General features: G+C 43.3%; 1 protein-coding gene across 1 annotated transcript in view; it reads left to right on the forward strand.

Moving 5' to 3' along the window:
* The window catches only part of HTRA1 (HtrA serine peptidase 1), a 37,046-nt gene extending 17,372 nt beyond the window's left edge, over window positions 1-19,674 (forward strand). The window contains exons 2-9 of the mRNA XM_074591683.1: window positions 748-847; window positions 1,191-1,395; window positions 12,777-12,971; window positions 13,684-13,716; window positions 15,127-15,241; window positions 15,350-15,407; window positions 16,299-16,394; window positions 18,948-19,674. Coding sequence (XP_074447784.1) covers window positions 748-847; window positions 1,191-1,395; window positions 12,777-12,971; window positions 13,684-13,716; window positions 15,127-15,241; window positions 15,350-15,407; window positions 16,299-16,394; window positions 18,948-19,116 — 971 coding nt within the window. The 3' untranslated portion in view covers window positions 19,117-19,674. The remainder of the gene's footprint in view (window positions 1-747; window positions 848-1,190; window positions 1,396-12,776; window positions 12,972-13,683; window positions 13,717-15,126; window positions 15,242-15,349; window positions 15,408-16,298; window positions 16,395-18,947) is intronic.
* The last annotated feature ends 3,464 nt before the right edge of the window (window positions 19,675-23,138 follow it).

The raw sequence follows: 23,138 nt of genomic DNA on the forward strand, positions 1-23,138 counted from the left end.
GCGTGTAGTTGTGTAGAGGACATGGAATGTGCCTGCAGGGTCAGGAGCCCGGCAGGGGCTGGTGGTCCGGGCTCCGTGGGGACAGCGGTGGGAGAGGCAGCGCAGACCTCGTGCCCAAGCTGAACTTTCACAGCAGTTGCTGTAGGCCTACCTAGGGGTTAGGACCTTCTCATCCTCGGCATTTTACAAATGCAGCAGCATGAGACTTCAAAAACCACTAAGGCGGCGTATTTTGGCAGAGGAACAGAACCCGTTTGTTTAATCTGAGAAGACCATACAAGTTAAATAGACCATCCAGAAAAGAAAAGAGATGAGAGCAGGAACGGGGACATTTGAGTACAAAATGCCTTTCGCAAAGGGAAGAGCGGGGCAGTGTTTGGACATCAACTAAACCCCGCGTTCCTCCAGTGCCTCCTCCCCAGAGCCGGCAGCGGTGGGACGAGCTGGACCGGGGTCTGTGGCCACAGCCAGGCTTGGAGCAGCAGCAGATCTGCTTGCCCTGTGGCCCAGTTACCCACGCTTGAAACGAGACGGTTTCATAGATCTGTTTGTCCTGACGATAAAACGCGCTGCCTCCTCTGTGTAAAGAGGCAGAAGGGAAATCTGGGGGCAAGGGTTATGCTGCAGATGACTTTTAAGGGGGGGAAAAGAGATCCACTTGGAGCTTTTTTTAAATTCAGGTGTTTTGCCATGACCCTTCTCCTGTCACTTGAAGAACTCATGACATGTTTTCTGTTTCTATTTCAGGCCAAGAACATCCTAATAGCCTACGGCACAAATACAACTTTATTGCAGATGTGGTGGAGAAGATAGCTCCTGCTGTGGTTCACATTGAATTATTTCGCAAGTAAACAAGATGCCCGGTTTTAATTTCTGTATTCTTGAAAACAGCTGCCAGTGTGCCAGAAATGCTGATTGATGCTATGTAACAGCAAAGAGGTTTTTGAGATGATAAATATTTGTCATACTTAAAAATTAAAGATAATTTACGAGTCCTGGCAAAAAAAAAAGAAAAAAAAGAAAAACGGTTAAACTAAGGCGTGTGCATTATCGTGTTAACGATAATAAGTAACATCAGATATCCTAAAAATCAAAAAACCCCAAACTCTTTTTGGATGCATGTTATTTGGAATGATTTGTGATCTTTCAACTTTTCGCGGCGACAAATGTTTATTTCCCATGTCTTCTAGACTTCCTTATTCGAAGAGGGAGATTCCTGTTGCCAGTGGTTCAGGGTTCATTGTCTCAGAAGACGGACTGATAGTGACAAACGCCCATGTCGTCACCAACAAAAACCGAGTGAAGGTGGAACTGAAGAACGGTGAAACGTATGAAGCTAAAATTAAAGATGTTGATGAAAAAGCTGACATTGCACTAATTAAAATAGATGCTCAGGTGAGTCGTTAAAGCAAGACACATTTTAGCCCTCTTAATTTAGCACCCTTCTTTCCAAAAGCTATTGCTAATTTTCATGTTTGAAGGAAAGGCTAGTAGCTTAGTGGTCTGAGTTACAGAGAATCTTTGAGCTAGCTGGATATACATTTTTCAAAGCCAAGTTTGTGGTTGGTAGTGGTTCATTTTACCATCTCTCAGTGTAGTGCAAGCAAGACATCATGCTTTTGTATGCATCCGCAAAATAAAAAACATCATTTACCGGCTGGTTTACACACACATTGGCTAAGATAATTCGCTCCCTCTCAGAAGAAATGGGAGTTGTACCCTCGTGGTTGGTAGAGGGGTGTATTAGTCTTTCTCGTGTGCCTACACTGAAGTCACAAATTGCTTTTAGAAGATGTATTTGTGCCTGTGAAGGGCTGTACCACACTGATGTAGATAATAAAATGGAAAATATCTTCGGAAGCTTCTTGAATGTGCAAATTGAAGCCTGCTTGGAAAGATGCTCTTACACTGCAAGTGGTTTTCTGGACAAATGGGAATGCAGCTTCCCATCCATAGTCTTCCTCCATATCGAACAGATGGCTGTCAGCATTTTTCTGCCTCCTGCAACAGCAGAAAAGCTGTCGTGCCGTTCTGCACACGTCGACGGCATAGCGCAAGCGGAATATTGTGTCGAAATACCGTGTAACGTAGATGCAATTAGATGCATGTGATTGCTTGGGGTGCTGCTCATATTGGTTTCTCTTGTTTGGACTGTTAGTTAATGACCTCCAAATTTAACGGGCAAGAATGTTTCATTTGAAACACATGACTCAAAAATGTGTAAATCTTGCAGTGTTGTTTTAGTTCAGACCTATTCCCCAGTGAAGTCAAAAGTGTTTGTGCCAGAGTTCATGACTAAATCAGACATCTAATTCAAAACTCTTGGATGACCCAAGATATTAAGTGCTCCTGCTACTTCCTTGCCACCTTTGTCATTTAAAAGCTCTTTCTTTTCCTTATTTAAAAGCTTCTGAACAGCAACATGGCAAAAAAACCCAAACCTTAACGATACCAAGAATGTTTTTTGCCATGTTGTTTTTTCCTGTTTTCCTCAGGTAACCAATTTACACGTTTTATCAATCGCTTATTTTCTCATTTTTGTATTAAAATAAGCAAAAGCAGATCTGCAGTTACAAAGCAAAGGGAAGATCCCCAGGGTGAGAACTGTCAGCATTAGGCTGAGTAGGATATGGCAGGGAGTGAAGGGCAGCTGGAAAAGTGATTTAAAATTGGAAGCACAACGTGGTGGGGAAAGTAGACCAGAAGATGATGGTGAAGAAGGAAAGGACTTAAGGCGATAGGAAGGTGAGCTTCAGAGAAGGAAGAAGCTGGTAAGTCAAAGAGAGGAGACATTGAACTGATGTGACAGATTTTTTTGAAGGCTTAAGAAGAGACTAGAGTTTTATGTTATTTTTAGAGCCTAAAGAAAAGGCTCCAAATTTTCCCTGGTAAGCTGCTTGCAGGAAGGGAGAACCTGGAAGACTGGAAGCAGCTTGGAAATAAGATAATGCAGCCAGATGAGTATCCTCTAGTGGAAACCACTGCTACACGGGACTAGAACTGGCAATTGTAGTTATGGCTTGCAAGACGGCAGATACTCTTCTTTTTTAAAAGTTACTGCTGTGTAATTAAATTATAGTCACTATCATCTTCCATCAGTTTCATATTTTAATGCAGTTGTGACCCTGTTTTGCAAGTGGCACATCAGCTGGTTACTTGCAAGTGTTTATCATTCCAGGTTATTATCCTCTTACCTTGTTCAGTCATGGAGCAGGAAAGAATATGTGATTTTTTTGATGTAACATGCAGCAGCAGCTTTTACCGTTTTAAAAACAATTATTCAAAAGCTCATAATTATCTGTATAGAACTTCTTAACGACGAGGTACAAGGATGTCTCTTTGGCTTGATGTATGGACTGCTGAAGCTGCCCAACATAGCACATGCTTCAGATTGTGAGCATTGCAACCTCGTTAATTTATGTATATTTTCAAATTCTTTAAGGCAGGAAACTTTTTCTGTCTTAGACCTATCTAGCGCCAAATCAGCTACATTTTTTAGGGAGCGGAGGGGGGAAGGATTGATCCATTAACATTCAGCTAAAGAAAAAGCCTTGGTTTTAATGAAACTTTGGGCAGTGTCTCAGTGCCTGGAGGCTGAGCTCTTGCAGAAGGAGGCGAGCAGGCCCCCACTGTCTTCCTCGCCTAATATCAGCATAGTACATCCATCTGGGTAGCAGATCACATTTCACATCTCTGCCCTAAATTAGATAGAATATGAACATAAACTTAGGTCTGACGTAGCCTCAGTAAGTGTCCTATCAGTAGTACAACCCAGTACCTTGTGTTCCCTGATGGCCCCTGCCTGGTGCATCTTGTTGTTGGTTGTTCAGAGAGCTGGGGGGGTTCAGCCTGGAGAAGAGAAGGCTCCGGGGAGACCTTCCAGCCCCTTCCAGTCCCTAAAGGGGCTCCAAGAAGATGGGGAGGGACTACTCTTCATCAAGGAGTGTGTCAATAGGATGAGGGGTAACAGTTTTAAACCAGAAGAGGGGAGATTTAGATTAGATATTAGGAAGAAACTTTTTCCTGTGAGGGTGGTGAGCCCCTGGCCCAGGTTGCCCAGAGAAGCTGTGGCTGCCCCATCCCTGGAGGGGTTCAAGGCCAGGCTGGACGGGGCTTGGAGCAACCTGGGCTGGTGGGAGGTGTCCCTGCCCAGGGCAGGGGGGTGGCACTGGTTGGTTTTTAAATTCCCTTCCAACTCAAACCATTCTATGATTCTATGATCTCAGGATAATTTTGAGAGGACTTGGGGAAAACTTCTTGTATCATTTGCTTTTTTTCTGGGATGAGAGACCAGTTTTCCAGCTAGCTCTGGTGACATGGCACTGGGAAATCCTCATCCTGGGTGAGGCCTGAGGAACCTCTGTTCGCAAGACAGGACGGATGATGCTTTGCACTTGAAGAGTTAGAAACACAACATTTTAAGTGTTCACAAAAAAGTCAGCTGAGAAGTTGATTTTCAGACTGAACTTTCATGGGACATTTTTATATATCCATTCAAGTTCAGTGGTTGAGCTTTCCTTGTTGTACTGGAATGCCTTGCAATCACTCAGATTCATAAAAGGCTGTTTAAAATCACAGAGGTAATAGTATGTTGAAACTGAAATGTACCTGATGACCAGAGAAGTCAATGTGATGGTACAAAGAACCCTTTAAAAATCTGGATATGGCATGAAAACCATCCCTAAGAATTTTTCTGAAGAGTGAAGTTCTTCCCTTTGAATAAAGTATTTGAAAGTGACCTCAAAGATGCAGAATTTAATTTTTTTCTTCTGTTTTTCTGTGGCATGTGAAGGCAGGATCTGAAGGGTGAAGAATGCCTCTGTGGTTAGGAACAGAGCTGGGCTTGAAGTATGAGTTCAGGCTGTCAGTTGGCATTCCTAAAACTTAAGATTTTGCAGCAGCCTGCACGCTGTTTTTCTTTCAGGTGTGAACATGCGGCCAAAGACGCTGCTGGAACTGATTTGGCTTTGCTGAGTGCGATAGGAAGTGAGAGAGAGTGGTAAAACCTGGGCACCAGTAAGGATGAACTGTTTCCCCGATTCAGTTCTTCTCCATGGAAAAACATATTGCGGTCAATGAGGAGCAGAAATCTTGGAGTTGTTCTTCTAATCCTAAAATAACGCTTATTTTTACAGTCTGGAAAAGAGAGAAGCTGTATTTCTTGTGCCCAGAGTGAGACACAGCAGTTTGCTGAAGTGCCGAAAGGGGGAAGGAGGGTTGGGGGTGTGTGGTAAATGCAGGGGCAATACAGCTAACGTAACTATCCTTCTAAACGCAAACAGCTTTGAGGAGGCAGCAATACTAGAAAGAAACGGTTGCAGACGATTTGGATGCAAACATGTAAGATTTTTATCAAGCTTCCCTAGAAAAATTTGGACTTTGGCAGCACAGGCAGAGGCTGGTGAAATAATCCAGCCTGTGTGACACGGGGGATGCTGCAGTCAGCCTGAAACCCATCAAAAACATTGCACAACACTCCAGAGCCAGCAGATGCTTTTGAGCTGGCAGAGCTCGATTATGAAATTCGTCTCCAGACAAATAACTACCTTGTTGAATGAGAATGCGTGAGACAGCTGCTGGGGACTGTAAACACCAGAAGGAGGAGAGAAACTTTTAGGGGTGGTTTAGTGGACGATGTCAGGGTTAATGGAGGGCAGAACTATAAAAGAGCCCTGTGCCCCCACTCAAATTGAAGCTGGAAGTCAAAAGTAGTGGAAGGTGGAGGTGGGTTTTGCCTGGAGACCCCTTTCACTCCTGGAAATTGGATCTTGCCTGCAGAAGTGATCCCTGTGGCAGGTGCCTCTGGTTTGGCAGCGGGTACGGGAAGGGGGGAGCAGGGTGAACGGCTGTATTTTGAGGTGTATCTTCTTCCTACATGCTTAAAAACCAGCCATGAGACACTTGCCACCAACTCTGAAATAGTGGCTGTGTCACGGAAGACATGCCAGTGTCTGAAGATTTTTGTTCCTTGATTTGACCAGTTGCTGCCTTCTGTATCCCGGGCGGGATTTGACATCTCCGTGGTACAGCAGTAGTGGGTTTGTGACCGACCTCTAATTTGCGGTGGTATTTCTGCCCATTTGCTTAAGGTTTTTCCTGCATCTTGCTAATAAGCACTTAGTTTGACACTTCTAAATCAACAAGACCTTGTGCCCTCATTCCTTCGGTGGTTTCGTGAGGCAAAGCAGCGTCTGTATCTTTGTGGTCAGCGGGGATTTGCTTTTTTTCCCCTGTGTGTACAAACTGGAGGAAGCAGGAAAGCAAACTTTCCTGTTTATGTATCAATATTTTAATAGCCTGCATCTTGAAAAACCGGAGTACTTGAATACCAGATGTAAGTGGCTTTTTTAAAATGCTATTTTACTTTGAAATCTGTCGCTGGATATTACGTCGCTTCCTCTCGAGAGCCCGAGGAAGCCCACATATTGCTTCCAGAAGTCTTCGGGACCCGTAGAAATGGAATAGCTTGCAAAAAGCTTGCATGTTAACTCCTGTTTACTCATCAGTTTAGGCAGCAGCAGTTTCCTGCCATCTTCGGCTCCTAGTAGCCCTCACTGGAGGGACAACGCTGCGGTCCAGCTTCCCACGCAGTAGAATGCTCACACACCTCCAGGACGGGTCTCCCAACACCGGGGTATTTTATTTTATTTTATTTTAAGGGAGAACAGCAACGTCTTGCCGGCTAATTGAAATCCCGGTGACGTAGCAAAACAACACTTCAACCCTTTTTCTTTTTTTTTTTTCTGCAAGCTTCCCATGCTCCATATTTAGATAAGGAGACTCAGATTTGTTTTTCTAGCTATAGATGAAATACTTTTGGAGGCTTGTAATGCATTCAGCTAGGGCTTTTCATTTTCTTTGGCGTTTTGTCAGGCAGTTTCTAGATTGTAGATGACACCCTACATTTTTATATGCTCATGGCCTGCGTTTTTATTTTGCCATAATGTATTCTGAAAGTTAAATAGTTTCATTAATGAGAACAGAAATGCAATTCCCAGGGAAGTTATGTGTTTTGCCAGAGTTAGTTACAGCTGAATTAGCGTCCCATACAAGCATCTGTTTCTTTTCCACCTAAAAATAAAAAGCATGAAGGAAATCTGTCACTATTTAACGCAAATTGAACTCGGAACATTTGTCTTCTCTTCATCAGTTTATTGAACTGCAAACTGCTTACTACAAATTCGTGATCTTCCTTGCACAGACAAAGGATCTGTGCAGAGCAGAGGAGGGATTTACTCGCTTTCTGTGCCAACATAGAGACAGATTCACTTAGTTCATGGATGAAAAGGTTCCAACCGAAACCCCTACTGGTTATGGCCGTCTGTCTCTTGGTTTTTATTTCTCTACAGCACTAGCTTTGCCCAGTGGTGGTTACGTGCTGCCTCTTCTTTTACTTTCAGAGCTGATTTGTCAAGGCTCCACTTAGTTTACCTGACTCAAGTTGCATTGCTAATATATCGTAGAATCACAGAATGGTTTGGGTTGGAAGGGACTTTAAGGTTCATCCAGTTCCACCCCCCTGCCCTGGGCAGGGACACCTCCCACCAGCCCAGGTTGCTCCAAGCCCCGTCCAGCCTGGCCTTGAACCCCCTCCAGGGATGGGGCAGCCACAGCTTCTCTGGGCAACCTGGGCCAGGGGCTCACCACCCTCAGAGTGAAAAATTTCTTCCTAATATCCAACCTAAATCTCCCCTCTTTCAGTTTAAAACCATTCCCCCTCACCCTATCGCTCCACCCTCTGATCCAGAGTCCCTCCCCAGCTTTCCTGGAGCCCCTTTAGGGACTGGAAGGTGCTGGAAGGTCTCCCTGGAGCTTTCTTTTCTCCAGGCTGAACCCCCCCAGCTCTCTCAGCCTGTCCTCATAGGAGAGGTGCTCCACACCCTATATATCAGGTGAACATCTGGCTCCTCGCTGCTGATGTTGTTCTGCTAGACTTGTCCTAGTCTCCCGTGCCGAGCTGCTGCCTCCCATCCATGGGATAGCTGCATCTGATCCTTGGGTGAAGCCGTTTCTTGTGGTGATGTGCGGCTCTCCATTTCGTGGGAGTTATGTTTATCCGGGGTTGGAGTCAAATCCATATATAAAGATCTGTGAAGCCCTTTGGGATGAGAAAGGCTTAAAATATTAACACTAATTAATGGCTCCTTCTCTGGCTGGGTGTAAACAGTGAGTCATGTGCCACTTATGGTTTTGCATGTTTAGTCCTATTTCGGTGCACTTGCAGAATGCCAGCTTGCAGATTTGTTTTATTGAGTAAACATGGATCCCAGCAGAGCCCCGAGGCTTCATCAAATGAAAAACAGAGGGAGGAGGGAAAGAAATGACTCTACGTGTTGCCCAAGGTCATGGCAGCGAGTCACTGGGAAAGCTGGGGTTAGGTTTTGGGTGTTTCTGGCTCCCTGTTCATTGTGCTGCGAGGCATGCTCGTTTGCCTGGGATTTTAATTAACTGTTGTGGCAAATCTATAGTTAACTGAAGAGAATCACGAGTTGTAACAGTAGTTATGTCATGCTGACGACCATCAGACGTTATGTAAAAATTGAAGAGTGCCCATTTATTAAGTGTAGCTATTAGGGGCCCCAGACCCAAGCCCCAAGCTTAATCTTGGTTTACAAGGAGTGCCTTAACATCCTCGGCAGGAACTTGCCAGTGGGAGGGTGTGAGGGCACAGGCAGGGTGTTCTGATACGACTCTGGTTACAGCCACCACGATAAAGGCTTGCCCTGTGTCCCCAGCCTCCACTGGTGGACAGCAGAAGGACGTACTTCCCACTCGGTCACTTGATGCCCAGGGGGTTTGATTGGTTTTATACTGATTTCGCTTCAAAACCACCTCTATGGTTTTAATAAATACTTGGGATTTTTTCACAATGGAACGTTTCGTTCTGAATGTGGCAAAATTATTTGTAAGCTTTTCTGGAGAGAAACCCCCAGATTTAAAGCCACTACAATGCATATATTCATCATAACCACTCCTTCATGGCATTTGCTTGTGGAGGCACTAATGAGAGTATTTACATGCCGTGCTGTTGGCGCGCTCTGCGCCACACTGCGAAATCGTAAGGAATAGCATTTCAGGTAACGAGCAAACCCCACTGAATTTCTTTTACCACGCAGACTCCCACACCTTGGAGCCCTTTTTCAACTGTGCTCAGTCTCGGTTTTTTAAGTGTGGTAGATACGCGTGTGGGTGGTCCTCCCGTCCCCTCTCCATGGCACGGGGCTAAGTAACAGGTGAAAATTAACTCTCTTTTTAGTTACATTTGTAGTTATCTTGAGATATTTTTACATAAGGCTACAGCTCTCCTAGGAACATACTGCATAGAGAACACGTTTTCCAAAGCCATGTTTCATAATCTGTGCAGAGCAAGGCGATTTTTGCAGTGTATTTTTTTTTTTCCTAGCAAAGGAAAGGTTAGCCAGACTCTTTCCAGAGGGCGTGTTGAATCACTCGGGTGACCCACAGCCAATCCATACGGCGTTCGACTTTGAACTGAGGCCTAGCTAGTATAGGCACAGGCTTGAAAACTCAGCACAATCAAAAGTAATTGTATTAGTCAGAGACTGTTCATGTTTTTTTCTTTCTGCTGCCAAATGTGATTTTGGCTTCGTGACTGTTTTTATAACTCAGGAGCATTGTATAAATCTTTAACTTTGTACACGGCCAATCTTTTTTTTTTTTCAATTACTGAAGAGAAAAAGATTTCTATTTCCTTTTGCTTGTCTATGTTTCATTTGCTGATAAATGTCCTCTTTCTCTATACAGTATCCATTTTCAGTGCACTGGGATACAAACAAAGGCCACTTTTTGTGTTGTTTTTGGGTTTGGTTGTTGGTTGTTTGTTTTTTTTTTAAATAAGGAAAAACAGTGCCAAAAAGAGATGCTCTTCTTGACCAACGACATCTTGAAAACACGTGCTACGTAAGCTTAATAGCATCTGGCGAGAGAAGGAAGGGCCAGGGTGCTCCCTCTCTCCAAACAAGACCCATATGGGGCCGTTCGTGTTGCATACGCCGCGTGCTTCCCAGCACAGCTAATCGGAGCTGCTGCTTCCCCGCTGTCCTGGAGAGGTCCCTTGGAGTCGGGGCTGTGGTCTGATATTATGAATGATATTATGAACGATATTATGAACTGCTCAGCGGCGTTGCCTTGGGATGTGGCTGCTTGTCTGCCGCCCTGCAGACACCACGGGGAAACTGGGCATCGCCCTTGAATCCTCCTCGGGATTCAAGCCCAGCCTTGGTTGGGTTTATCCATGGCCGTGGCACTGATAGGGACCGCAGATAATTATTATTTAATAGGGAGGGCATTGCTGGTTGTGAAAACTTTCCCCTGAAAGATAATTAGAAAGGGAAGAAAGGGAAATGTTTTTCTCTTTACTGTGTTGCCTATTCTGTTGCTCTTCCAACCGATTCTGTTTAACAAGCAGTTGGTTAATTATTTTCTTGCTGTCTGGAGACTGAAAGATAAGTCTCCGTAGAGCATCTCATCCTGTCTGGGATTTTGGCAATGGGTTTTATTGAAACAATCTGTTCATCTGAGTAAAATTTTGCTGGTGGAATTGTAGCAAAGTTGGATAAAGGATACACAGGACCAGGCTTGTTAAATATTAAAACCATAACTTCTGTATTTGCAGCAGCATACAGTGATGACTGATGCCTTTATTTTTTACTTTCTACTTTACAGACATTGTGTATGTTGTAGGATATTTGAAATAAAACTGTAAGTGAAAAATAGAAAGTGACGGGCATTTGGGTTAGTTTATATTGGTGGATTTTTGTCCCTAAGGGTGACTTATCGATACAGGCTTTCAAACTGCTGGTGACAAAAGACCCCTAAAGAACTAACTCTTTATTTCCAATTTAAACATGTAATATTTTCCCTTTTTGCCAAAATTTAGTAACAATTCAGCTTCTATTAACTTCTGAAACAAGATTATCACTAACGTGGGCATCTGTACAAATAATCAGGGCATACTAAATATCACCTTGTTTCTTTGCTACCTGAGCACATGGTATATATATAGCTTTATGATCCCATCAAGTATAGGCATATAAATCCGTGTGCTTTGGAACAGGTATGGGATGAAAAGGGCATTTTTACGAGTTTTCCAGAAGGAATGAATTGTAAGAAGGGGTATTAAGCCCATTTGTACCTCCATTTTAGGTACACAGCTCAAGAATACCTGGAAGGTACCCTGGGTTTTAATAAAGTGACGGCGTTAGCCACTCCTTGGAAATTGGTTTAAGTCAGTCTCTAGGTGGGGCTTCTACTGCATCTGGCATCACTGGCCTGTTTTGAAAGGTTATACTAATGCCTTTTTCCTTTTGGGGCCAGGTTTGTTGAGCAAAGAAAAGAATTTTGAAGTGGAGCGAGCCTGGAGGAGAGCTACTTTAAAGTTAGGTTTGCCAAGAAAAAGATACATCCCTTCAGGACTCCTTCTGTTTTGATTTCGGGTTTAGTAACCTCCTGATCCTCCGAATCCTTAAGTCAAAACACGAATTTATACCTGTCCAGGTCCACTGATGCTAATAGAAATAGTCTAGTGACATGATTAAATATGTGACGTGACTAAATACCTCCTCAGGTGTTTAACTTCAAGGATTCAAGGATCGTTTGGACAAGTGATTAAGCATAAAAAGATTAAAAAATGTGTTACATCACTGAAAGGGCAAAGACTGATTTTTTTAAAACCGCGATGAAAAGGAGAAATGGTGCTCAATGAGCATTTTACAGGCAGGTGATGAATAAAGGCAAAATATTTATTTAAAACAGGATCTGTTTCAGAACACCCTTCTTAATTACTTGATGAGTGGTGAGTAGGAGGCCTTAAGAACTTCCTAGATGTTTTCTGACTGCCGTGGGGGGGTTATTGGTCCAGCCTGAATCGTCTGTTGTCCAGCCAGTTCAGCTCCCGTGCAGATACAACATGTCTTGGAGAAACCATGCTTGGTTCCCTTGGTCCTGCACGTTGACAGGGGTGTGTGGATCCAACCCTCCCTCCCTCTTTTTTTGTTTTTAATTGCTGTAAATTGCAGTGATCTCTATTGACGCTGGATTTTAAGAATGTTTTGTGCCTTAGTGGGAATGTCTTCGATAACATGATAGTTAATATGTTTAGAGATAAGATCTTGAAAGGAAAATATAATGGTGTCCCCTTCTGTCAATAACAGAAAAATCCCATAAGGTCTTTAAATCCTAACATCTTCAGAAGAAGACATCAGTGTACGTAGGAGGCAATACAATTATTTAGAAGAGATAGAACACTGAAAAAAAAGTAGGATGAAACATTAGCTGGTGTCTTATGAGAATATCAGATGCTTTTAACTGTACATATGCATGTTTGATACACTTCGGCTGTTGCTTTCATGACTCTCTTAGTGTTCACTCTTCAACAATACATTATTTTTACTTCAGCAGCTGTTGGCTAATTATTTCAAGAAGCGGTTGGAAACAGCTCATTCCGAGTATCGTCAGATGTTTGCTTTGTACAACTGAGCATAAATATTCCTTTGGTCTTTTAATTGTTTTTGATTTAATGTGTACCTGTTGTGGGAAAAGTACTCCTACAGTCTAAAGAGCCCACTCTTGGAGCAGAAGCTCATTGAGATGCACAGACCCACATGAAGTACTCAAAGAGACCAGAGCGAGCAAAATCCCCAAGGGATGAAAGCCTCAGCTCTATTTATGTGTTCACATTTCTGTAGAATTTGTTCTACCGGTGTAGTAGTGTCTTAGCAACATTTGAATTTGTATTTATTTATTTTTATTTGTAGGGTAAATTGCCAGTTCTTCTGCTTGGTCAGTCTGCAGACTTGAGGCCAGGAGAATTTGTGGTGGCGATTGGAAGTCCGTTTTCCCTTCAAAACACAGTGACTACAGGGATCGTTAGTACCACTCAACGTGGAGGGAAGGAGCTGGGGCTCCGCAACTCCGATATGGACTATATTCAGACCGATGCCATCATCAATGTACGTCCTGCCCTGAGTCTTGTCCCCTTCAGCTCTTAGGTTTCTTAAATAGCGGCTTTGAAAATTTCACCAGTGATACGGTTCTTAGGACCAGTGAACACAGTTGGATTTTCTTTTATCCATGTAAATATGGACATCTGCGGTGCAGCAGCACTTGATTGTTATTTAAAAATCCCCCAAGGAAGCACACCAAGTACAATATCTGCCTTAACTTCAGAATTCTTACAAATTTTGAGGGAGGAGGCAATATTCTCTGGTGAATAAGTATCTTGTCGAAATCCATCATGTTTTCTAAAAAGAAGCCAAGCTTAGTTTAAGGATTCAAGTTTGTTTATGCATTAAGGCAAAACAATAGTTTTTGTACTTCTACTGTTGGCCTTGTAAGAAATCTTCACTAACAGCTCCCAGAGCTGTTCTAAAATCTTCTAAGTTGCTAGTGTGGTACTATTAAAACAAAAGAAAAAGCTTGGCCTTGGCCTTCTTAACTTCCCTGGCAAGAGAAGAAGGACTCAGCATTTGCAAAGATGAGCTAAAAGCAATGATATTAAGTGTAGTTAATGGGTTTGGATGTTAAGACTGTTCTATTGCACATATTTAATAGACAATGGAAAAAATTGCTACAGAAATATTTCAAAAATTTCTTTTATGTTTCGCTTGCCATGAATTAAGAGGTAGATATTAAAACATGTTCTTGCCATATGTTTATTTTCAGTATGGAAACTCTGGAGGACCCCTAGTAAATCTGGTAAGAGTTTCTTTAAGTTTGCTTAGTGTGGGGGCTTATTACTTCTTAGTTTAAAAACAAAACAAAAACCCCCACCCAAACCAACAAACAAACAAAACCTCACACCAGAAATGTGAGTCACGGCTTTCGATATCTGGCTGACTCCACAAAATTCACATGGTTCTTACTAATCACTTGTCTGCGTTTATGTTGGCAAATCACCGGATATGCTTGGATTTCAATATTTAAGGTGTTTATGGTTTGCATAGTTTTGAGCAAGTGTAATGCCCAATTTTGTTTGCTCATGCCTTGCAAAAAGAGACGTTTGGACTCACTGTGTACCCTGTAGCTGGCACTTTTTTTTTTTTTTGCATACTGAAACTCGGCTTAATCGTTAAAAAACATATTCACCCCTTTATTTTGAATCACAGTGAGGGGGTCGAAAACCCCACGTATTTATCAGAACATTCGAGTTTATTTGCGGATATTGTAGAACATAGTCAGAGCTGACTGTGCCCCATCCCTGGAGGGGTTCAAGGCCAGGTTGGACGGGGCTTGGAGCAGCCTGGTCTGGTGGGAGGTGTCCCTGCCCAGGGCAGGGGGGTGGAACTGGATGAACTTTAAGGTCCCTTCCAACCCGAACCATTCTGTGATTCTGTGACCTTGCAGCAGCCGTGGGTAAGCCCAAGAGAGAACAACTGAAGCATGTTGCCCAGCCCAACAGCTGTGTGAGAGCTCTTGGATGGGGGCACGCGGGGTCGAAGGGAGGAGAGGCAGTGGTCCTCAATGAGGGATGGCACAAATTGGAAGAAAGAGCTAGTCCAAGTTTCTGCCTTGGAGATTTGGCAAATTTTTTTCACTCGACCTGCAGCAGAATTTCAGTACCAGTAACCTCCATTTTAAAATCCGTAGCTGGATAGTTTTTATCTGGGATAGCTCAGGGAAGGAAGCTGCTGAGACTTCAGAAGTGTTTGAATCATCAGGTGACAGCAGAGATGTTTTAACCTGAAACTTCCTCTTGGAGTCACGTTACCGGGAAAAGCTTTTGATTTTTCGTGAACTGCCATTTTTGCAATATTTTGCAATATTTTCTGAGAACTAGTTGGTGCCATGCTTTACACGGTGAAATAAACAGGCCAAAATTGACTGCAGGATACGCTGCTCGTCTGCTGCAAGCAGGAGAACTGCCCAGTTCTGATCTGCCTTCTGCTAGTGGCAGTATGAATATCCCCATGAGTTCTCTGAATTTGTAGAATAGTTTTTTATCAATAGATGATTCAGAGAAATTAGACTTAAAGAAACCATTTAGAAAATTGAAAACCAGCTATGGAAAGTGTTGTATGAATTTGTCTTTGTGATTGCTTGGAAGAAATAACCCATTTCGCTTAAAGACCTTTCACATCTGCTAATAACAATTTCTTATTTCTCCAGGATGGTGAAGTCATAGGAATTAACACATTAAAAGTTACAGCAGGGATCTCGTTTGCTATCCCGTCAGATAAAATCAAAAAGTTCCTAACTGAATCCCATGACAGACAAGCTAAAGGTACTGTACTTCACTGCTTTGAAAGAGAAATAATAAACCAGAAAGTCAACAGCTGTTGAGGCTCTTTTGGTAAGAGCAATTGATCAAGGCCTGTTTTCCTTTTTGTAGGAAAAGCTATAACCAAAAAGAAATACATTGGCATACGAATGACGTCCCTAACTCCTAGGTAAGTGCAAGCGGTGGTTCCTCGCCTTTCTCAAGTGTGGTCACTGCATGCGTTTGGATCAAGCTCATGATCTGCAGAAACAACCAGGAGGATGAACCGGCAGCGTCTCCTCTGTAGGTGCTGGTGACAACTCGCAGCCAATTTTTGCTGCCCTCTCTCTGCATCTGCCACATGGTTGAACTCTCCTGTTAGACTCTTGCATGAGCTAGTTTTTAAACAACTCCCAGGACTTTTTCTTTTCCTTAATGCTTCGGAAGAGAATAGCTAGCGATCGTTAATTTGTCCCAGGGCTCGTTTAGTGCTGTTACCATCTGTCCCGTGCTGTCATGCAGGTCAAGAAGACGACAGGACTGTATGTTTTCAAGGATTACAGCACCTACATGCATATTTCCATTTCTATAAAATTATTTTCATTAAACAATTCACTTAATGTAAAATGAAGCTTTTGTGTGGACTTGCTTATTCATACTCAAACCAGAAAAGACTCACGAGCGTATGATGCTACGTCCTGTAGAAATAACCAGTGTTCACACGTGCGGGACCAGAGGTGTATAACAAAGCACTGAATGCTGAAGGGGCTTTATTTTTTTAAGGTGTTTGGGATCTGCTAGTTCTAAAGCAATGTCCAAGTTTTGAAATGTTTTAACTCTGATCCTCTCTCTCTGTTGAAATGATTGCTTTTACCAGAAGTAGACATTATAAAGCTGTATGCAAGAAGCGTAATAATTCTTGAAATACTTTTAAGAGTTAAAATGAATTGTGAAGTGTCAGATCAACATGTGTAAAATACCTCAGCTAGTGACTGTTAAGTGAGTTAACTAAGTAAAAATGCGTGAATTCTTTTTTCCCATCTTGTCAAAATATTTTTGTTGCTGTTTTTTCATTTTCCAGCAAAGCTAAAGAGCTGAAGGATCGCCATAAAGACTTCCCTGATGTTGTCTCTGGGGCCTATGTTATTGAAGTAATTCCAGAAACACCAGCTGAAGCGTAAGTTGAACTACTTTTTTTCTCAAAACCACTGCCACTGATTTAAGGGGGGAATGATGGGGAATGTTCCCTGCTTAACTGGCTATCTTGATTGTGCTAAATTAACAAAATTACAACCATCTGATAGCTATTATGTTGTCTGCTGGAAATCAGTTTGTGGTTTCAGTCCGGTCCCCAATGGGCAATATTGCGAACGTATCAGGGTATTGCAGTGAAGCCCTGTCAGCGTTCCTGGCCGAAAGGGCAAGGATTCAGTGGGCGTGAAAACTCAATTTTCATTTTTCTCAGCGATTGCTTCCAAGACATCTGTTGTACCGATGCCAGTGCTGAATAGAGACGTTCACTTGTGCGTGCTCCCCACGTCCCTGCTCGTCTCTGCTGTAGGAGAGCGAGGGAGAAGCTTTGCTTCCACCTTGTGAAGATGCGTCCGTCTCAGCCCAAGCACCTCAGTGTTGGGCAAACCCACCAGCTCTCCTGGCGTGCCTCCATGGGGGCTGAAATCCTCTCTTGGCAGGAGGAACTCTTCCATGTGAGAGCTTTGTCAGGAGTCACGTTGCTGGGAAGAGCTTTTGGTTTTTGCCAACTAATCTTTTTCTTCATGTTTGCTCCGAACCAACCTGCTGGTTGGTACTAGGCTTCACAAGGTGCCTGGCTGAAGTACGGCATCTGGTCTGTGGTCACCAGCGCTGGTCTGGCTGGCTCTTGCTGGAGACATTTTCCCTTCAGAGTTTGGTTAATAAAAAAGCGCTTATTAATCCAGGGTAGGAAACAGGAAACTTTTGAATTTCTGAAACGACATCATTTAAGAGAAGAGTAAATCTTTGTGCCAAGAAAGAGGTGTGGGTAGCACCGGAGGCATGTAGGCAGAAAGCTGCTTGAATCAGGCATATGTTATCTCTTAAGGAGACTGCAAGGATGGGTGGATAATGTCTTTTTGTTGCTGTTTGGATGCCACTCCAAGATACACAGTGTTAGCTGCCTGGCTTGCTTCCTAAGTTATTGATGCTTTTGGTAGGTAATTCTGGTTGGCAGCATGGTTCGTGCGGAACGCTGCTGTATGTCTGTAAGGTGAAATTAAACTGCAGTTAGCATAGGAATAATGTGGCTGCTTCAGCGTGGGACTGAACGTGCTGCCTTGACATGCAGGTCCAATCTAAAGGTGCAGAAAAATCATTATTGGAGTGTGGATAATAGTTACCTGAGAGTGGGAGAAGGACGTTAGAGAGGTGGAAGAAATGTGAGGCAATGTAGCCTCGTAACTTGAAGGCAACTTCTAATGGGAACGCTTCATCTGATGGCTGGCCTGGCAATTAACACGCAGCCCATGTTTGCTCTGTCTCCCCCTTGCCTATGGGTTTCCCCGTTCTGCTGATTTCCTCTCCAATGCACGTTATGTAGGTGGGGGATCGGGATCGGAGCAGTTTTGCAGCCACCTGCCCTGGGCATGAGTCGAGAGGAGAGGCTGCGTGAGAGACCAAGATAATCCAAATGGTTTCTCCCATGAAAATGTTTTAAGCCATGCCTTCGGTAGGCAACCAGATTTGTTGCAAACGTTGGCCAAGGCATCCTGCTTGCAGGAGACACTCATGTAAGGCGTTTTCTGCGGGCGGAAGGGGCTGATGACTGCTCTGTGGTTTTGTGAAGAAGGATTCTGCTGAAGGGCTGAATCATGTCTGATCTGGTTACTCGGTTAATATTTCCATAACTTGGAGCCAGATCGTTGTGCAAGACCGGGCAAGACGTTGTGGTCGCTGGTATCCCTCACCACCCCGTTTCTCAGTCCCAGCAGCAGACTCAGCCAGCTCGGGGAGAGACCCACGGCCCCGGGCAGGGGAGGCCTTGCCGTGTCGTCTCCGGTTCTGCCCTGTCTTGCTTTGAGTCGGGAAGGTTTTGGTTTCAGTTTGCGTACGGTGCTGAGGGCAGGAGAAGGGGTCCTGGGGGCTGCGGGCAGGCAGGCAAGGGGAAGGACGTGCACGTTTTTGGTGACTGGACTGGGATGCTGCGTCTGTTATTCTGCTCAGGTTTAAAACACGAAGGTAAGGTGACGTGGCTGCCAAGAAGCTATGCACGGAGAACAGCATGGATCCGGGACTGGAATTCCTCATGTGTTAGCGCACAGTGCCACTCGGATTGCTTTGCTATGTATACGTGAATAAAAGCTTGGAAAATTTCCCTGCTAAAATGAGAGCCTTGTTGCAATTATTTTAAAAGAAAAATATGCCTCTGTGTCTTCCACCGAGTCAGCATCTAAGATCCTTATTGCAGAATTACTGCAGTATTCGCAATAGTGAATTCCTTTAAAGACAGCGAAATATGGGATTCATCAGACTTGTACTTCCATCCGATCTTCTGAGGTTTCTGCGTTGTGTTGTAATCTTCACCGCTTCATAAATTCTGATCGCTTTTTGCACGCCCGCTGTGTCTCTGTGCAACTGCCGTTGGGTGGGATATAGGAAAAATCCAGCAATCTCTTTTTTTCTTTTTTTTTTAAACAATATTGCGAAGACAATAAAATGTCAATTATAATAATACATTGCTGCTTTGTATTTTCAGTGGTGGCCTGAAGGACAACGATGTGATTATAAGCATCAATGGACAGTCGATAAGCTCAGCCAGTGATGTCAGTGACATCATTAAAAAGGACAGTACGTTGAACATGGTTGTACGCAGGGGCAACGAAGATGTTATGTTAACAGTAGTTCCTGAAGAAATCGATCCCTAACCAGAAACATGAGCTGGATTTCATGTTTTCTTATAACAGCATTGGACTGCTTATATTCTCTCTGTGCTGGTACAGGAAACGTTAGACTTCTGACCAACGTTCTGCTTGTTCAGTGGATTAGTATTGGCCAACAGAGTAACTTCTAATAGGTTTAAGGTACAAAATCAGCGTAATTTCACATACTCCAGATGATAATTTTTTTTTTTCCTTCTGTATTATGTATGCAATGTATTCTTTACTGGCTGTTACATTCCCCGCTTAACAAATCGACGTTTGCTTCCCTGTGTTGAATAGATTTACCATTATTTCCGCTAAGATTTAAACAAAACCCACGCACACAGTGTGTGTTTGTGGTATTCAGGTATTTATAGGTTAGCTGTGTTTTAACTGGAAATACCATTGTAAAGGAGTAGTTGGTTTAAAAGAAAACACAATTGGGAAAAAATGTTTGGTTTATAAACACGACGAAATCCCAACCGAAATAACCCTTTGAGGATCCCATGCAGGACTTTAATACTATGATATTTTTCCTAGTGTTATTAAAAGAATTCAACAGTACTACTTCTTGTGAGTGATTCATTTTACTTCCTCTTGTGGAGCGTTTTCCTTTGAGCAGCACGTCTGCCTGGAAGGATGTCCTGATGGTCTCGCTTTTATCGTCGTGAACCAGACCACTTACTTTCCAGTATGTGCTTGTATTTGCGCCCTTGGGCATCGCTTTCCTTAGCATGGCTGGCTCCAGTTTGTCGTATTGGCTATCCCAGATTGCCTGTCTTGCAGATGTTAATACATTTTCCTTATTGTTTTAATTACAACTTCACTGATGCCTGAAATCTGTTTCCCCACTACAGAAATTCTCATAGTGTGGATCACGGATCCTATACCATTCAGGTTCAGATATTAGGTTGTCTGTAATCGTTGTAGATCTGGTCTTAAACTCTTTCCATCAGGCTACTTTAGTCACAATCTGAGTGCTGGTGTGGGTAGGGTGGGACCGGGGTTTGACTAGGAGATGGGGCATTCCTCTAACATAGAGACTAATCTTTATACACAGATTTATGGATGCCCTGGAAGCTTGGGTAGTGAATGGCATTGTCTTACTGTGAAGGAGAACAATCAACTAAATTTAATTACAGTGTAATTACTCGTTGGGTAAACAATAGGCTAAGCAGCTTGTCCTTTCCTCTGTTGAAATATGTGTCTCGGAGAATAAATCCAAGGGCTATAGACAGATTTTGGTGACAGTCATTCCTAATGATAAATTCCTTATCGCTCTCTGAAAATCCCTGAAAGGAGGGTGTAGCGAGGTGGGGGTCAATCAATTTTCCCAAGTAACAGGCGATGGGACAAGAGGAAACGGCCTCAAGTTGCACCAGGGGAGGTTTAGGATGGATATTAGGAAACATTTCTACACTGAAAGGGTTATTAAGCACTGGAACAGGCTGCCCAGGGAAGTGGTGGAGGCACCATCCCTGGAGGGATTTAAAAAACGGGTAGACGTGGTGCTGAGGGACATGGTTTAGTGACGGCTTTTGTCAGCGTGAGGTTGATGGTTGGACTAGATGATCTGAAAGGTCCCTTCCAACCTGGGCAATTCTATGATTCTAAACATGCTCTTCTTTTGGAAACTGCTTCTTAGGCAAACTCTTCAACTGGGTAGCTGGCAGTTTATGATTTTTAAAGAAAGGGCTCTATTCCATGCTCTAGACCCAGATCCCTGACAGTGCTCCTTCTCCACCAGCTGTATTTCAACTCTCTTTCAGCCAGCTTATCCCCATTTGGGGAGCTTCCCTATCCCCAATCGCCAGTGCCTGCCCTTACCTGGGTCACTCTAAATTTACACAATCATACAGTGCGTTGACACTTGACATGACCGAACACCTCATTGCTGATTTACTTGTTCCGTCGCTGTGGTAAATCACACGCGCCTGAAAATCTGCCAAGATATTACGGTGCCAAGCGCTGAAGGTCTGCAACGCTTTCTAGCATGAAAGATCCAACGTAGAACGATCTTGCGGAGTTGCTTTGTAGTACATTTGCGCTGCAAGTTCATCTTACCGGTGTTGATTAAGCTTCCTGTCGAAGCGATGTTATGTTTTGCAGACCAGCCGTGCCCTCTGTAGTGCATGGCATGGTGACATACAGCTCTCAGCAAAAATGAATTAAAAAAAATCACCTACCTTCTCTGCCGCTGCACCTAACCCAACTAGTAAAAAAATTAAGCTGAAGCGCCAAAGCCAGGAAATCCTGATTGAAACAGAAGTTATTTTTCATCTGCCTTTTTACTTCAAAACAAGTGGTTGCATAATTTACCGAGCTGGTTGATCCTCTTTGTTCCTGCTGTTTGTTGTTGTGGTCTCTTAACACGCAAACCCATTCATTTTTTTCGCGTGGTTTCTCGCTAACGACTTTGGGTTTACCGGGGATGGGGCTGCAGTGACAGCTGGCACAGCACATCTTTGGGCCTGGGCTTTACAGAGGTGCTGCTGTGGGGCAGAAATGCCTCAGGACAATGGCTGGGGTTTTGCGTGTCCATTAGGAAAGAGGCAAATTAATTTGACTTCTGTAGTTGGTTTTCCTGCGCCGCTGGGACTAGTGAATTATTCGACCAGATTTCCAGGCTGTGTAGTCAAGGCCCGTAGCTCCATCTAGTGGGATGCGAGGTGGGCTCTTACTGCAGCCGGTCATTTCCCGTCATATACTTTGAGGTGGTTTTCTGATTAATCTCTCTTTTTTTTTTTTTTTAATTTAGAATTAATTTTTTTTTTGCATCAGATATCCATAACTGCATGCGCATCCTGAAAAATGTTTAGCACTTACTCTTCTAGCGTCCAGCCATGTTTGCAGCTTCTCAGGTGGTTTCTTACAATCAAAATTGTCTCTAGGTGTTTTTTAAGTATTTAAAATAAGATTACTGATAAGCAAAGAGACAGAAGCAAAGTTTGTCTTTAATACAGTTAATTAGTATGTACTTTTGATGTATTATTGGGTTATAGATTTGGAATGGTTTTTATTCTTTGTTGCTTCAATGCACAGTTCTTTCCAAAGTGCAGCTGAAAATACTTCGTACAGAATAGCTTTGGCACAGATTGTCTAAATATCAGTTTCCTGGAAATTTTAGCAAGTGTTGGATGCTAAATCAGGAAAATTGGACATTCTGGCTTGATTTTCAGTATTTTGGAATGTCTGAAATGGAAACTGGAGTTGCTGCGTATGTGATGCCGGGTCGATGGCTGCGTGTGGCTACAGTCAGAGGTAGTTTTGAACAGCCCGTTCACTTGTTCCATGAGGAAAATGTCTCAAACTGTAAAAGAGATGATCATGACTAACAGTTGTCTGGTTTCTGCGGCTTGTATGCCAAGCAGGAAGGTCCTGTGGTTTCAATACCAGAGGACTTTTTTTTTTTTTTTTCCTTTTTTCTCCCCCTCTTCCCCATAACTATTTTGTATTTATGCGAAGGAAGCTGAGGATGTTTTTAAAACTGTTATCTTTCCAAATCAGAGTAAGAGAGACATCTAGTAGGGCATTAGATTATATACGTGTTCTTGTTGTATATCAGAAAAATACTCTAGAGGTGCTTAAAACTGCAGTGGCAAATACTCAGGGGAAATAGCGGTGGTGAAGAAGTCCGTAGTCACCAGCGCAGAGCGGTGAACGGTGAGTGCCACCGAGTATTAATTTGCATGTAGGTCACTGCAGGAGTCCTTTTCATCCTTAGGGTGACAATAAAGTTCATTGGAGGTTCCAGGGATCTCCTTGATTGAATTATATTTGAGATTATCCCTGCTGTTCCTAAATTCCCATATTATTTCCCGCTGTTTCCTCTTCCACCCAGAAAATAAGGATGGTATGTGGCATCCTTTACTGCGTTTCCCCCCCATCTCTTTGCTCTAACTCCCTCCCCATTAGCGCTGCTGATGACTGTCAGCAAAAGGAAACCGGAATTACACCCTGGGCTGACATTAAGTCAGATTTTGAAGTTAAATATCAGCGAGATGTCGTGAGGCTTTCAACACGCAGAG

This window comes from Larus michahellis, chromosome 6 (assembly GCF_964199755.1).
Source record: "Larus michahellis chromosome 6, bLarMic1.1, whole genome shotgun sequence".
NCBI lineage: Eukaryota > Metazoa > Chordata > Aves > Charadriiformes > Laridae > Larus > Larus michahellis.